At 43.0% G+C, this 12532-nt stretch overlaps 1 protein-coding gene across 7 annotated transcripts in view; it reads right to left on the bottom strand.

Annotated features, from left to right (window-relative positions):
* Window positions 1-6602, bottom strand: part of RGS22 (regulator of G protein signaling 22) — a 159081-nt gene extending 152479 nt beyond the window's left edge. For 5 of the 7 annotated variants that reach the window (XM_021089052.1, XM_021089053.1, XM_021089054.1 and 2 more), the window contains exons 1-2: window positions 3596-3735; window positions 3066-3094 (exon numbers count right to left, since the gene is read on the bottom strand). In XM_021089052.1, the coding sequence (XP_020944711.1) occupies window positions 3066-3094; window positions 3596-3620 (54 nt within the window). In that variant the 5' untranslated portion in view covers window positions 3621-3735. Of the gene's footprint in view, window positions 1-3065; window positions 3095-3595; window positions 3736-4746 lie in introns of those variants that run through there. The other 2 variants (XM_021089055.1, XM_021089056.1) reach the window with 2 other exon arrangements.

Genomic DNA, 12532 nt, shown 5'->3' with positions numbered 1-12532 from the left:
GGATCGCATCCTCATTCCGGCCAGCAGGAAAGAAGAAAAAAGGCTTGTTCTCTCCCTTTACATTTATTTGAGTCTTAGAGGTTCTAATTGTGGTTCGACCAGTTCCTAGCTGTGTGACCCAGGGGTTATTAAATATTAGTAAACATTGCCTTTGCAGGAGTAGGACACAACACTTGTGCGTACCTTCCATTAGTCAAAATCTGGTTACAGTTAGCTGTAAGGGAAGCTAGAAAATGCAGTCTTTATTCTGGAGAGTATTATGTCTAGTATGTATTACAGAAAATGGTAGAACGGGAGTTCCTGTCATGGCTTAGTGGTTAACAAACCCGACTAGCATCCATGAGGATGGAGGTTTGATCCCTGGCCTTGCTCAGTGGGTTAAGGTTCTGGCGTTGCTATGAGCTGTGGTGTAGATTGCAGATATAGCTCGGATCCCGCACTGTTGTGGCTGTGATGTAAGCCAGCACCTACAGCTCCGATTGGACCCCTAGCCTGAGAACCTCCACATGCCTTGGGTGTAGCCCTAAAAAGACAAAAAGCGCCCCCCCCAAAAAAAAAGAAGATGGTAGAACGGATTTTGGGGAACCAGAGATCTCTGCCACATAACTTCTAAGAATACTGATGAGAAAAAAAAAAGTTAAATATTATATGCAAAACATGAATTATTTAATCTATAGATAATGCTTGGTGAGCCTATGAATTTGAGGATCTGGTCCCAAACTAAAAGCTGCACAAAGGCAATCTGGATAATTTTAGGTTGGAAAGGTTTCCTGGAGGAGATGAGCTGGACCTTGAAGAATGTGCAAGATTGTGAAACGGATAGGGGAGGGCAACTGAGATGAAAACTCAACAGCAAAAGCAAGGAGGCAAGCAGGGCAGTTTGGCTGGAGCAGAGGAAATGTGGAAATACTTTATAAAGCAAAACAAAAAAACAAAAACCCAGTATGAACAGTGTCTTTATCACATCGAAAATAGTGGAAGGTAAGGTTAAAGAAGGATAAAAAGTTATAGAAAAGATTCTGAATGCTAGAGGGAGGCTTTTGACCTTCTGGCTCTGCCTATTACTAGATGTGTGGCCTCAAGCTGGGCTAGTTAAACGCTGTGGACACAGACTTCCTCATCCATGAGCTGTGGGTTTTAACAACGACCTAATAGGGTTCTTCTGAGGTTATATACCCGCATGCAAGCAGCATTCAAGAAACAGTAACAGTAGGATTAATAAACACGCTGAGCAATCGAGTAATTTTCTTTAAAGTTAATAGCAATCTGATAGCCAAGGTAGAGTGATGGGAAAAAGAAAAAAATCTAAAGGTAGAGCAAAGCCACAGTTAGTAATCCAGCAGAGCTGATGCACAGGAGTTTGCGTTTATGCCTTAGGCGAAGAAAAACTGAAGTTGGCAGAGGAATATTGGAGACAGTGATAGGACTACTGCCAAAGTCCAGGCTTGGGGATGAGGGCCTGATTAAGACAGTAGCTGTGAGGATGGAGAAACAGATCTGGTTATGATAGGAACTTGGTAAATGATTGCAGGTGGGAGATGAAGGAAAAGGAAGAAAGGTTCTGGCTTGGATGACTGAATGGCCAGCGGTATAAGAATAAGAAAATAAGAAGCAGCAGAAGACAGAATGGAGTGAGGGGAGGACTGGTTCAGTTTATGGAAGTGATGCAGGGACATCCAGATAATGATGCTGAAGACGATGATAAATCCACAGATACAGAGTTCTGGCACTAGAAGAGATGTGTACATTTGGGAGTCCTGTGAAATGAGGGGAGCTGATGCTACAGAAGAAGAGGAGTTCCTCCAGAGAATCCTGAAAAGGGTCAACACTTTCATGGGCAAGGAAAAAGAGAAGCCAGAAAGGGGGGACATAAAAATGAGAGATGGGAGAACTGAGAGACCATGATATCAAAGAAACCAAGAGAAAGAGGAATTGCTAATAGAATCTTCAAGATACTATGAGTTTCCATAACCTGGGAAAACACGTAGAGAGGTTAGCAGACAGCTCAGAGGTTAAGGGTAATGTTGCTGGGTGCTGGTCAGAGAATTTCCGCTGGTGTTGGGATGGGAGAAGATTATCTCCAGAAATGCTTTCCTCCTGCTGGTATGGAGACCAGTTCAGAAAGCAGCCGAAAGAAATGTGCCACCACACAAAGTGAGGTCAAAGCAACAGGAAGATGGTTGGAGTTTCTGACACACTCTCTGTGCCTCTATCTGGGTCTCGCTGTCTCAGTGGCGGACCAAAGGTCTGGAACGTGCTAGCAGAGTCTCTATTTTCATAACCCCTAACAAGACTTTTTGAGACTTATCCTCAGCATCTGTGTGACTATGTATGCAATGTGAATACAGAGGCACTCACATGTGTTGAATAAAAAGCCAAAAGCAAATAAGAGAATTTACTAACAAGAGAAATAAGTGCTGGAGGACATAAGCAAGTAATCTAGAGACGTGCTTAGAGCTCTTGGAATCAAACCTTGCTGCCTCCTATCTGTATTACCCTGGGCAAATTCCTTAACTACACAGTGAGGATCATAGGAGAACCCCAAACCCTAGATAGAGCGCTCACCTAAATGACAACATGTATAATGTACCTGGCAAAGTTCTCATTACTCAACTTTTCAGATGAGAACATTAAGTCGATTTTTGAAGGAATCATAACTATACACTGACCACTTATTATCAATCGATGCCACCTACTAATGTTTGCTGTAACCAGGAACTGCACAGCCACATCACAAGAAAACCACAGAGATAAAGCCTACCTCTGATGGAGTCATTAAAATAAGTTTAGCAAAATTAAATAAATTAATTTAATTAAATAATTTATGTAAAAGAACTTAAACAATGAATAGCATACATCATAAAAATCATTTGGCTCCTTCTTAAAAATGTACCTGTTAAAAAATAAGAACTTCTTGTAGTCAGCACTAGTGTTAGGAAACCAAAGCTTCTATTATACTCATTTGGCAAAAAAGAAGAAAACACACAGCTTTTTTCTATGATCTATGATCTACTTAAAGAAAAAAGTCAAGAAAACAGAAAAGTAGCCCTCTAAATTGTACTTACAAATTCTTCTTCTGTAATAGCTGGTGGCTCTGAAACAAGATAAAATATTACATTATCTCACTCAAATCTGATTTCCTTTTAAAGTAAATGAAATAATTCGAGACAGTACTTAGCCCTGCTTTATACGTGGGCAAGCTCTGTAAAAATTTTGGCCCTCTGCTCCCCCTCTGCACATGGATTGAATTTTCAGCTGGAATTCAAGGTGGAAGTGGGGAAGAAAGGCCTCTGGAATCCAGCTTGGTCACTAATTCACCACGACCCTGGAGTTCACCTTACTAGGTGGTGCCTTCTATTACTCCCGCTGCAAAACGGAGACTTAAGCGAGATCAAGGAAGACGGTGCCAACGAGGCACTGTACAAAGAGGGCAGGGGGAAGCTGCATTCGTAATAAAGGCGATGAGACAGCTCTGAAGCCAGGGCTTCGAATGCGGGGCCGAGAAGGAAGCCCCGAGGTGGTGCGCGGAGAGGCTGCTCCGCCGGGCAAGAGCGGCGGCCGCCGTACCGCGCCCGGGCCCCGGCCGCCCACCTACCGGCCGTGAGCCGCTTCTCGGGCATGCTGCCGCCACCGCCGCCGCCGCCCGCGCCCCCGGCACCGCGCGGGCGGTCAGGACACCCTGGGCGCGGGCCGTCCGGCCCCGGGAGCGGATGGCGACGCGGAGCGGCGCGCGGACCCGGGTTGCGCCGGCCGCTGTGGCCCCCGCGCCGCCTGAGTTGCTATGGAGCCAGGACAATGTGGGCGCCGAGCAGCGGGCCGCCGGGGGCCTGGGAGCCGCGCCCGCGCTCGGGGCGGTCACGCGCCTGTTGAGGCTCCCGGGCCGAACCAGGGCCGCGCGGGCAGCCCCAACCTCCTCTGGACCTGGGGCCAGTGCCGCTGCCAACGGCTGCGGGTGACACGCGACCCAACGGCCCTGGGGATGCGTCGCCCTTAAAGCCCGAACCAGCCGGGGCCTCGCCGCGGTGGCGGCCGCGGCTGCAGCCTGTACTCCCCGCTCGAGTTCCCACCCGCACCGTCCACAGTAAGGAAAGCCACGCTCCGAGCCGGTGAGGGGGTGGAGGCCAGACGGACTGGTCCTGAGAAAGACGAAGAAGGAAGGGAAGAGTTTTCTCGACACCGAAAGAGGACGAGAACTCGCCACTCTGTTCTGGAGCTCACTCCCAGTTGTAGGAGAAATGCGGGCACAAAAAGTGCAATGTTCACGTGCTTTAGGAACCAGGCCTTCCCCACACTTTTGCTCCAGTGGGTTAGGGCAGCCGATTTCAAGACAGCTATGATTTTTTAATTACTAGAGAAGGCAGGAAGAGGGGACAAGAAACTGAGGCTGCCCATAAGGTGTGTTCCCAGAAATGTTATCATAGAGGAGTTTAAGTGAAAAGTGAGATGTGAGAAAAGGAAAACAATAATTCTATTTAGAATAAAAACGCTTTTAGAAATGTCGCTGCTAAATGTCCCAGCCGGGACCTCTTCCCATGAGCCTAGGAACCTAAATTCCATTGCTGCCCATGGTAGCTATTCTTGAATGCTTCCAAATCAAAATGTCCAAAAGGAAATTCACATTTTTACTAGAACTTGTTTTCAAGTTTTATCTTCCTATATAAATCCCATGTTCAGTAAGTTCATCCACCAGGTGACTCAAGCCAAAAGCCCTGTATGCGATCAAGCACTAGGTCCTGCCAATTCTACCTTAATTCTGGAATCTGGATATTCTCTCCATTCACACCAACCACCAGAGTCCTGGCACAGGCTCCCACCTGGACTGTTGTAAAAGCTTCCTAACTTTCCTCAATCTTGCTGCTTCTAAAGGAGTTCCCCTTAAATTCCTTCTCCTTGCTGAGAGCAGAATCGTCTAGATGCAATTCTGATCACCTTGAAGCCTTCAGTGGCTCCACCTTTGCTTCCTAGGCAACCCCCCCCCAGGTGTGTGAGTGCTTAAGCAAACAAGGAGTAAGACAATGGGTGCTGGTACTGCAAGAAACCCACACACCTGCTTAGTTACATTTATTGCCTTTTCAATAGTACAAAGGCCAAAAGCAATAAACCACTACCTTGGCCAAACAGTCAGCGCCAGATGAAGTCAAGGGAGAGCAATGAGGGAAGGAGAAAGAGGATACTTGAGGGAACAGATCATCAACAGCTTTGTCTGCCCTCGTTAGGACTCTAGCTTTGATTCTGAGTGAAACCCAGACTATAGAGTTTGAACCAGAAAAGTTCCACGTTCTGCTTTTATTTGAAAAGGATCACTCTGGATGCTGTGTAGAAGAACGCAGATGGGCACAAGTTGCAGCAGGCAAGAGCTGATGGGAGCAGTAACAGGTTTGAGATGGACTCGGAGTCTACATATATTTTGGTAGAGTCAAGAGGATTCCCTGACAGACTGGATGCAGGAATGAAGTAGCAGAAAATAACTCCAATGTTTTTGCCACAAGCATCGGGTAGAATGGAGTTGGAATCGTCAGAGATGGGGAAGGCTGTGAGTGGACCACAGGTGGGAGAAAGGTTAAGAAGCCTATGAGCCATGCAAGCAAAGATTTTGAGTTTGCAGTTAATGTAGAAGCCTGGGATTTGGGAGATATAAATTTGAGAGTTGACATATAAGAGGGCTTTCCAGGGGTTTTGCTTGCTCTGTTTCTGTCACCAGAGGAGCCCTGCTGGCCTTTACTGGGCTAAATTTCCTCATTCTTCAGTACTCAGCTTGGGTCTCATCTCCAATATACCTTCCATTGAGTTCCTTTGATTGGCCTCTCTTGCTCCTGCGTACTTGGTACAAACTCCTATCTTAAAGGGATACCCTCTACTCTCAGCGCCCCTCACCAGACAGTAGAATCCTAGGAGTGAAGGAAAATTCTCATTCTTTTAACAACTCCCCTACCACGACTCAGTGCCTACTACATATCTTCTCTCTATTGCAGTCATTTTGCACTGTGCCCTGCTCACAGGCAATATTTGTTAATTCCAGTTTTAGATAGTCATATTGATGAGATAACTAAATTTTTTTAACATTAGGTGTGGCTAACATTCATTGTGCACTTCCTGTGGGCCTCTAATAATAACCCTAGGAGATTACTATTCTCAACAATTTAAGAAACTGAAACTTAGAAAAGTTAGATAATTTGCTCAAAGACAACAACTTGAACGTGTGAAGCCACCAGCTGATCCTCGTATGTCTGATCCAAAGCCTTTGCTCTTTAACAGCCATGCTATGCACCTTTTCTCTCTAAAAAGAATCTCATCAGAGATTTAAAAAATAGCCCAAGAATCATAAAAACTATAACTTGGACCCAAATGCTTAGGTTATAAGCTATCCTAATGTTTTGATGACTTCTTTGTTAACAGTTTTATTGAGATGCAACTCATATTAAATACACCTGTTTAAACTGTATGAGCCAGTGGGTTTTAGTGTATTCAGTTGTACAACCATCCCTACAATTTTCTTCTTTTCAAAGAAACCTCATACCCTTTGGCTGTCACCTCCATTATCCCATCCCCACCTAAACCCTATGTACCCACTAATCTACCTTCTGTCTCTCTATATTTGCCTATTCTGGACATGTCATATAAGTGGAATCACACCATATGGTGGTCTTTTGTGACTGGTTTCTTTCAAGTAGCATAATGTTTTTAAGATTCATCCATGTTGTGGCATGAATCTGTTCTTCATTCCTTTTCATTGCTGAGTAATATTCTATTATATGGATATACAACAATTTGTCTGTCAGTTGATGGACATTTGGATTGTTTCTACTTTTTGGCTATTATGAACAATGCTGCTCTGAGCATTTGTGTACAAGTTTTTGTGTGGGCATATGTTTTCCTTTCTCTTGGATACATACCTAGGAGCAGAATTGCAGGGTAATGTGGTAATTCTTTGTTTGGCAACTCTATGTCTACAGACTATTTTACAAATTGACTGTACCATCTTATCACCAGCAGGTGAGGGCTTCTGGTTCTATTATATCTTCACTAACACGTATCATCTGTCTTTTTGATTCTAGCCATCCTCCTGGGTGTGAGGTGGTATCTCTTTGTGGTTTGGCTTTTGTTTCACTTATGACTATATTTTACATTTTATGTTTCTTCCCCTAAACTCACTAGTTTTTCCAAAAAAACCTTTTTCTACCACTCACCAATACCATTGTTGAAAACTAAGGAAGTTCAAAAATCACACTTTATAGTGAGAACTGTATCTACATAAATGGAATCAAGTTTTTGTTAATTCTCTTCTGATGCTGGACATGTTATTAGCAAATTGGATGTGTTTGGGATGGACTTTCTTAAACACAGACTTTGTAGTATGCCTAAAGTCAACTTGGAGGAACCTTGGAGAGCATCTCAGTCTCCCTGCAAAACAGCTAAAACTGTGATATCATGAGAAGCCAACAGCAGCATGGAACAGCACAGAAGTGACATCAAGTTAAGCTGTGATGGACAAAGAAAAATGATCAAGCTTCCAAATACAAACCCTAAACCAACTATCCCAAGGGCTGATCTGAATTGTGAGGATTAATTTGCTTCAGGGCTTCTCTATGTAGCCTGCTCAGAGTGAGAAGCTACAGGGATTGGGCCTATGATTCTCACAAGAACAGCTGGAGAGACTGACATGTATGAGTACATGCATGTGTATATATCTCCTCGACAATCAAAAGCATACTTTTCAGGCCATTTAGTGTATCAATCCTTCCTTGGGTTGGGTGTGATAGAGTCAAACCTGGGCCTAGTTCTGAATGTGAACAGTAATGGCATCAAAGGATGAAACTCATTATCATTGTGATTTTAATTTTTGATAGTAGTGGGATATTTAATAGGCTGAATGTACAAATGGACAACAACATACATGACAACAGAACTCTAATAACCTCTCCAGCAACGAGGGTGGGAAGCCAAGCCACACCTTCTGCAGCAACAGGCCCCAGGTGGTCAGGACTTTGTCAGTAACTGCCAGTTTCTCTAATTTTTTTTTTTTTTTTTTTGGTCTTTTTGCTATTTCTTCGGGCCGCTCCTGCGTCATATGGAGGTTCCCAGGCTAGGGGTCGAATCGGAGCTGTAGCCACTGGCCTACGCCAGAGGCGGAGCAACACGGGATCCGAGCTGCGTCTGCAACCTACACCACAGCTCACGGCAACGCCAGATCCTTAACCCACTGAGCAAGGGCAGGGACCGAACCCGCAACCTCATGGTTCCTAGTCGGAGTCGTTAACCACTGCGCCACTACGGGAAATCCCAGTTTCTCTAATTTTTGCCCCCACTTCTGATTCAGGACCAACCAGAGAAGGCCAAATACATTTACCTAACTAGTAACATGGGATGCCTGCTAGAGTCTTGATAGTCCGCTTCCAGCTTGCCCATTCCAACAGAGTACACCTGAAGTCTTCCCCTTTGTTCACTACACCGCTTTCCTACTCTCCTGCCTGCCTTGGAGCCACTGCCACAGCGAGTGATGATAGTTCACTCCTTTGCTGCATCAAGCTCTGAATAAATAGCCTCTGTTTGTTCTCATTTGGGTTGTTTTCACTTATTTCCACACAGCTAAACTCTTATCTGTAATTTTTACATGACTCATCTTTATTCATGAATAAATGAATCAAAATGACAGGATAATGTGGTAGAATGTTTTTCCTAGGAGCTGGATGGAAGCTCAGCATCTAATGACATACAATGCCATCCCCCACTCCAATCCCTAAGGTAACTGCAGTTGTGGGAGAGAGATCAGAAGCACAGGTTATAAAATTTACATGTTGTTTCTTTGCATTTTCTTTTTGATAATCACTGAGTCTTTTTGTGAAATTTCATATCTATATTGAATAACAACTATACACATCCATATCACATTTAACTAGAAAACAGCATTCTTCTTTCTATTTCCTCACTTAACAGTTCAGAGCTTTTTGAAGAAGGAACATAATTAGTTTAATACATTCATTAAGCAATTTCTTAACTTATCCAAGATAACTACCATCTGGACCTGCTGGTTTAGATTTATTCTAATTGTCAATATATTCCATTACATTACTTTGTTTCTTTCATAAACTGATGAGATAATTCAATTTTTTTAACCCTTCCCTAGTTAAAGTTTTAAAACTCTAACATTGCTCTAGGATTTTAGAATTTTTAAAGAAGTAGAGAATACATTATTTTTTTTTCTCCTCCTTTTTCTCTTTCTCCCCTTCCCCACTAAAAAAAAAAAAAAATGGATTTGAGTTCTAAGGGATTTCTTGACTTATGTTGGTCTTTCTTGTAGGCCCGGCACCTAGAACAAAGCTTGCCATGATACAGTAAGTGCTCAATAAATGTGTTAATGCGTGAATTATATTTAATGAAGAAATAAATTTTATACTATTTGAAGTTATAAAACAATAAGATACCATTATCCCCCTTTTCAAAAACTCAGAATCAAAACACTGACAACACTGAATGCTGGTGAGGAGGTGGAACAGCAGTAACTCACCACATTCAATGCTGATGAGACAACAAAATGTTACAACCACTTTGGAAGAGGTTTGATGGTTTCTTATAAAACTAAAGATACTCTTACCATATGATCCAACAATTGTGTTCCTTGATATTTACCCAGAGGAGGTAAAAAGTTATGTGCAAACAAAAACCTTTACATGGTTGTTTATGGCAGCTTTATTCATAATTGCCAAAACTTGGAAGCAATAGTAGATGGACTGTGGTACCTCCACTCAAAGGAGTTGTATTCAGTGCTAAAAAGAAATGGGATGTCAAGCCACAAAAAGACATAGAGGTAACTTAAATGCATATTACTATGTAAAAAACCAATCTGAAAAAGGTTACATACTATATGATTCCAACTATATGCCATTCTGGAAAAGGAAAAACTATGGAGATAGTAAAAAAAAAAAAAAAGCAGTGGTTGCCAGAGGTTAGTGAAGAGAGATGAGTAGGTAGAGCACAGAGGATTTTTGTATCAGTGAAACTACACTGTCTGATATTAAAATGGTGGATACAAGTCATTACACATTTGTCCAAACCTTTGGAAGGTACATGGACTTTGGATGATTATAATGTGCATATGTAGGTTCATCAGCTACAACACATGTCCCACTCTGGTGGGGACATTGATAATGGGTGGCTGTGCTGTGTGAAAAAAGGGAATCTATGGGAAATCTCTGTTCTTTATTTTTTTTTACTCAATAAATGTAGATTTAATGAATGAGTGAAAATTTACAAGATCGAAATGCACGGAATTCAGCAAATGCCTGCAAAGAGCTACTAAATTTAACTTTTTTTTTTTTTTTTGCTTTTTTTTAGAGGCTCACCTACAGCATAAGGAAATTCCCAGGCTGGGGGTTGAAAGGGAGCTGCTGCTGCTGGCCTACACCACAGCCACGAAGGATACAGGCCACATCTGTGACCTACACCACAGCTCAGGGCAATGCCAGATCCTTAACCCATTGAGCAAGGCCAGGGATTGAACCCGCATCCTCATGGATTTGTTTCCCCTGTGCCACAATGGGAATCCCTATTTTATTTTATGTTGGAGTATAGTTGATTTGCAATTTACAATCACTTGTGTTTTAAGTATACAGCAAAGTGATTCAGTTATATATGTATATATCTATACTCTTTTTAAAAATTCTTTTCCATTATAGGTGATTACAAGATAGTGAGTAGAATTCTCTGTTCTGTACAGTCCTTGCTGATTGTCTTTTTATATATGAGTGTGTATGTTAATCCCAAACTCCTAATTTATCCCTCCCTCACTTCCCCTTTGGTAACCATAAGTTTGTTTTCTAAGTCTGAGTCTGTTTCTGTTTTATAAATAGGTTCATGTGTATCATTTTTTTAGATTCCATATATAAATGATATTATATATCTGTCTGTCTCTGACTTAGTTTGCTTAGTGTGATAATCTCTAGGTCCATCCATGTCACTACAAATGGCATTATTTCACTTTTTATGGATGAGAAATATTCCACTGTGTACATATACCACATATTCTTTATCCATTCCTCTGGTGATGGACATGTTATGTTCCTTCCCTGCCTCAGCTATTGTAAATAGTGCTATTATGAACACTGAGGTATTTTTTCAGATTCGAGCATTTGTCTTTTCTGGATATATGCTCAAGAGTGGGATTGCTGGAAGATCTATTCATTTTTAATTCCCCAATCCAGTCTCAGTGGTCAGGAAAAATAGAAAATCCAAGAGCTTGGAGTTCCCATCGTGGCTCAGTGGTTAACGAATCTGACTAGGAACCATGAGGCTGTGGGTTCGATCCCTGGCCTTGCTCAGTGGGTTAAGATCCAGCATTGCCGTGAGCTGTGCTGTAGGTCGAAGATGCGGCTCAGATCCTGCATTGCTGTAGCTGTGGTGTAGCCCAGCAGCTACAGCTCCAATTGGACCCCTAGCCTGGGAACCTCCATATGCCCCCAGTTCGACCCTAGAAAAGACAAAAATGAAAAAAAGAAAATCCAAGAGTTTGAATTTCCTATCTCCTTACTTGAAGCCAAACCAATAGCAAGTGATTCTCTAATATTCAGGGAGCAAGGGGACCAAAGACTTGCTGCAGTGGGAAAGGGGTACCACTCAGTCAATATAAACAGCAGAAGCCAAGTCTAAATATCTGGAGTCAAACAGCCACCACTTAACCTCAGCCCTAAATTCACTAGTGTGGACAAACTCAATTTTAAAGTCCTCTAAGCCTTATCTTAAAGGGGAAAAAAAAAGCAAATAATAATGGTACCATTCTTACAGCACTGCTCTTCATATAATGAGATAATGTCTGTAAGATACATGGTTCACTTCCTGGCCAAAGTAAAAATTAGCCACCAACAATAAAGAGCTATAAATATTTCAAATCGAGGTCACTGTCTCAGGATTCCACAGCTCATTAGAGAGCAGTAAGAAAGGACAGCCCTGCCCTTGGGATATTTACACTCCTCAGGAGCCAATTCCAAAGCACTTACAAAGTAACTTGGAAATTAGTGCAGATTAGCCTCTCTATCAGTACTTAAGGAGAGAGGCAGCAGTGTACATTTCCCTGGCAGCAGAGAACAAGGGAAAAAGAGGCCTTTAGTGACAGCAGCCTTGACAACTCCTCCTGTTCAACAATGACACAGAGCCTCTCCCTGCCCCCGCAGCCTCCCCCTGTATACCTAACTCAGGTGGGCTAGGAAGGATGGCGGGGAGGGCTTTTGGCAAACGGTGAACTTCTGTTCAGTGCTTAGGCTCTGGACTAAGTACTGGGGACTCCGACACAGGTCAGGGAACTTCACGATCTTTCAAGGAAAGCGTGAAAGTTCTGGTAAGTGCCCTGAGAACACAGGTACGAAGGGTCTCCAGAGAGTGACATAGTCAGCCTGGGAGTGGGGGAAAGTCCTCAGCCCTGGTGTCCACTGAGCAGAGTTTTTAAAGGCAAACAGGAATGAGGCAGGGGGAAGGGAGAGACTGACAGGCCAAGGAGAAAGCAGCATTGGCAAACTAAGTGGTTGGAGGGCTGGCAAAGGGA

This window comes from Sus scrofa, chromosome 4, assembly GCF_000003025.6.
Source record: "Sus scrofa isolate TJ Tabasco breed Duroc chromosome 4, Sscrofa11.1, whole genome shotgun sequence".
NCBI lineage: Eukaryota > Metazoa > Chordata > Mammalia > Artiodactyla > Suidae > Sus > Sus scrofa.
Note: the sequence above shows the minus strand (reverse complement) of the source record. Positions and strands in the feature narration are given on the sequence as shown.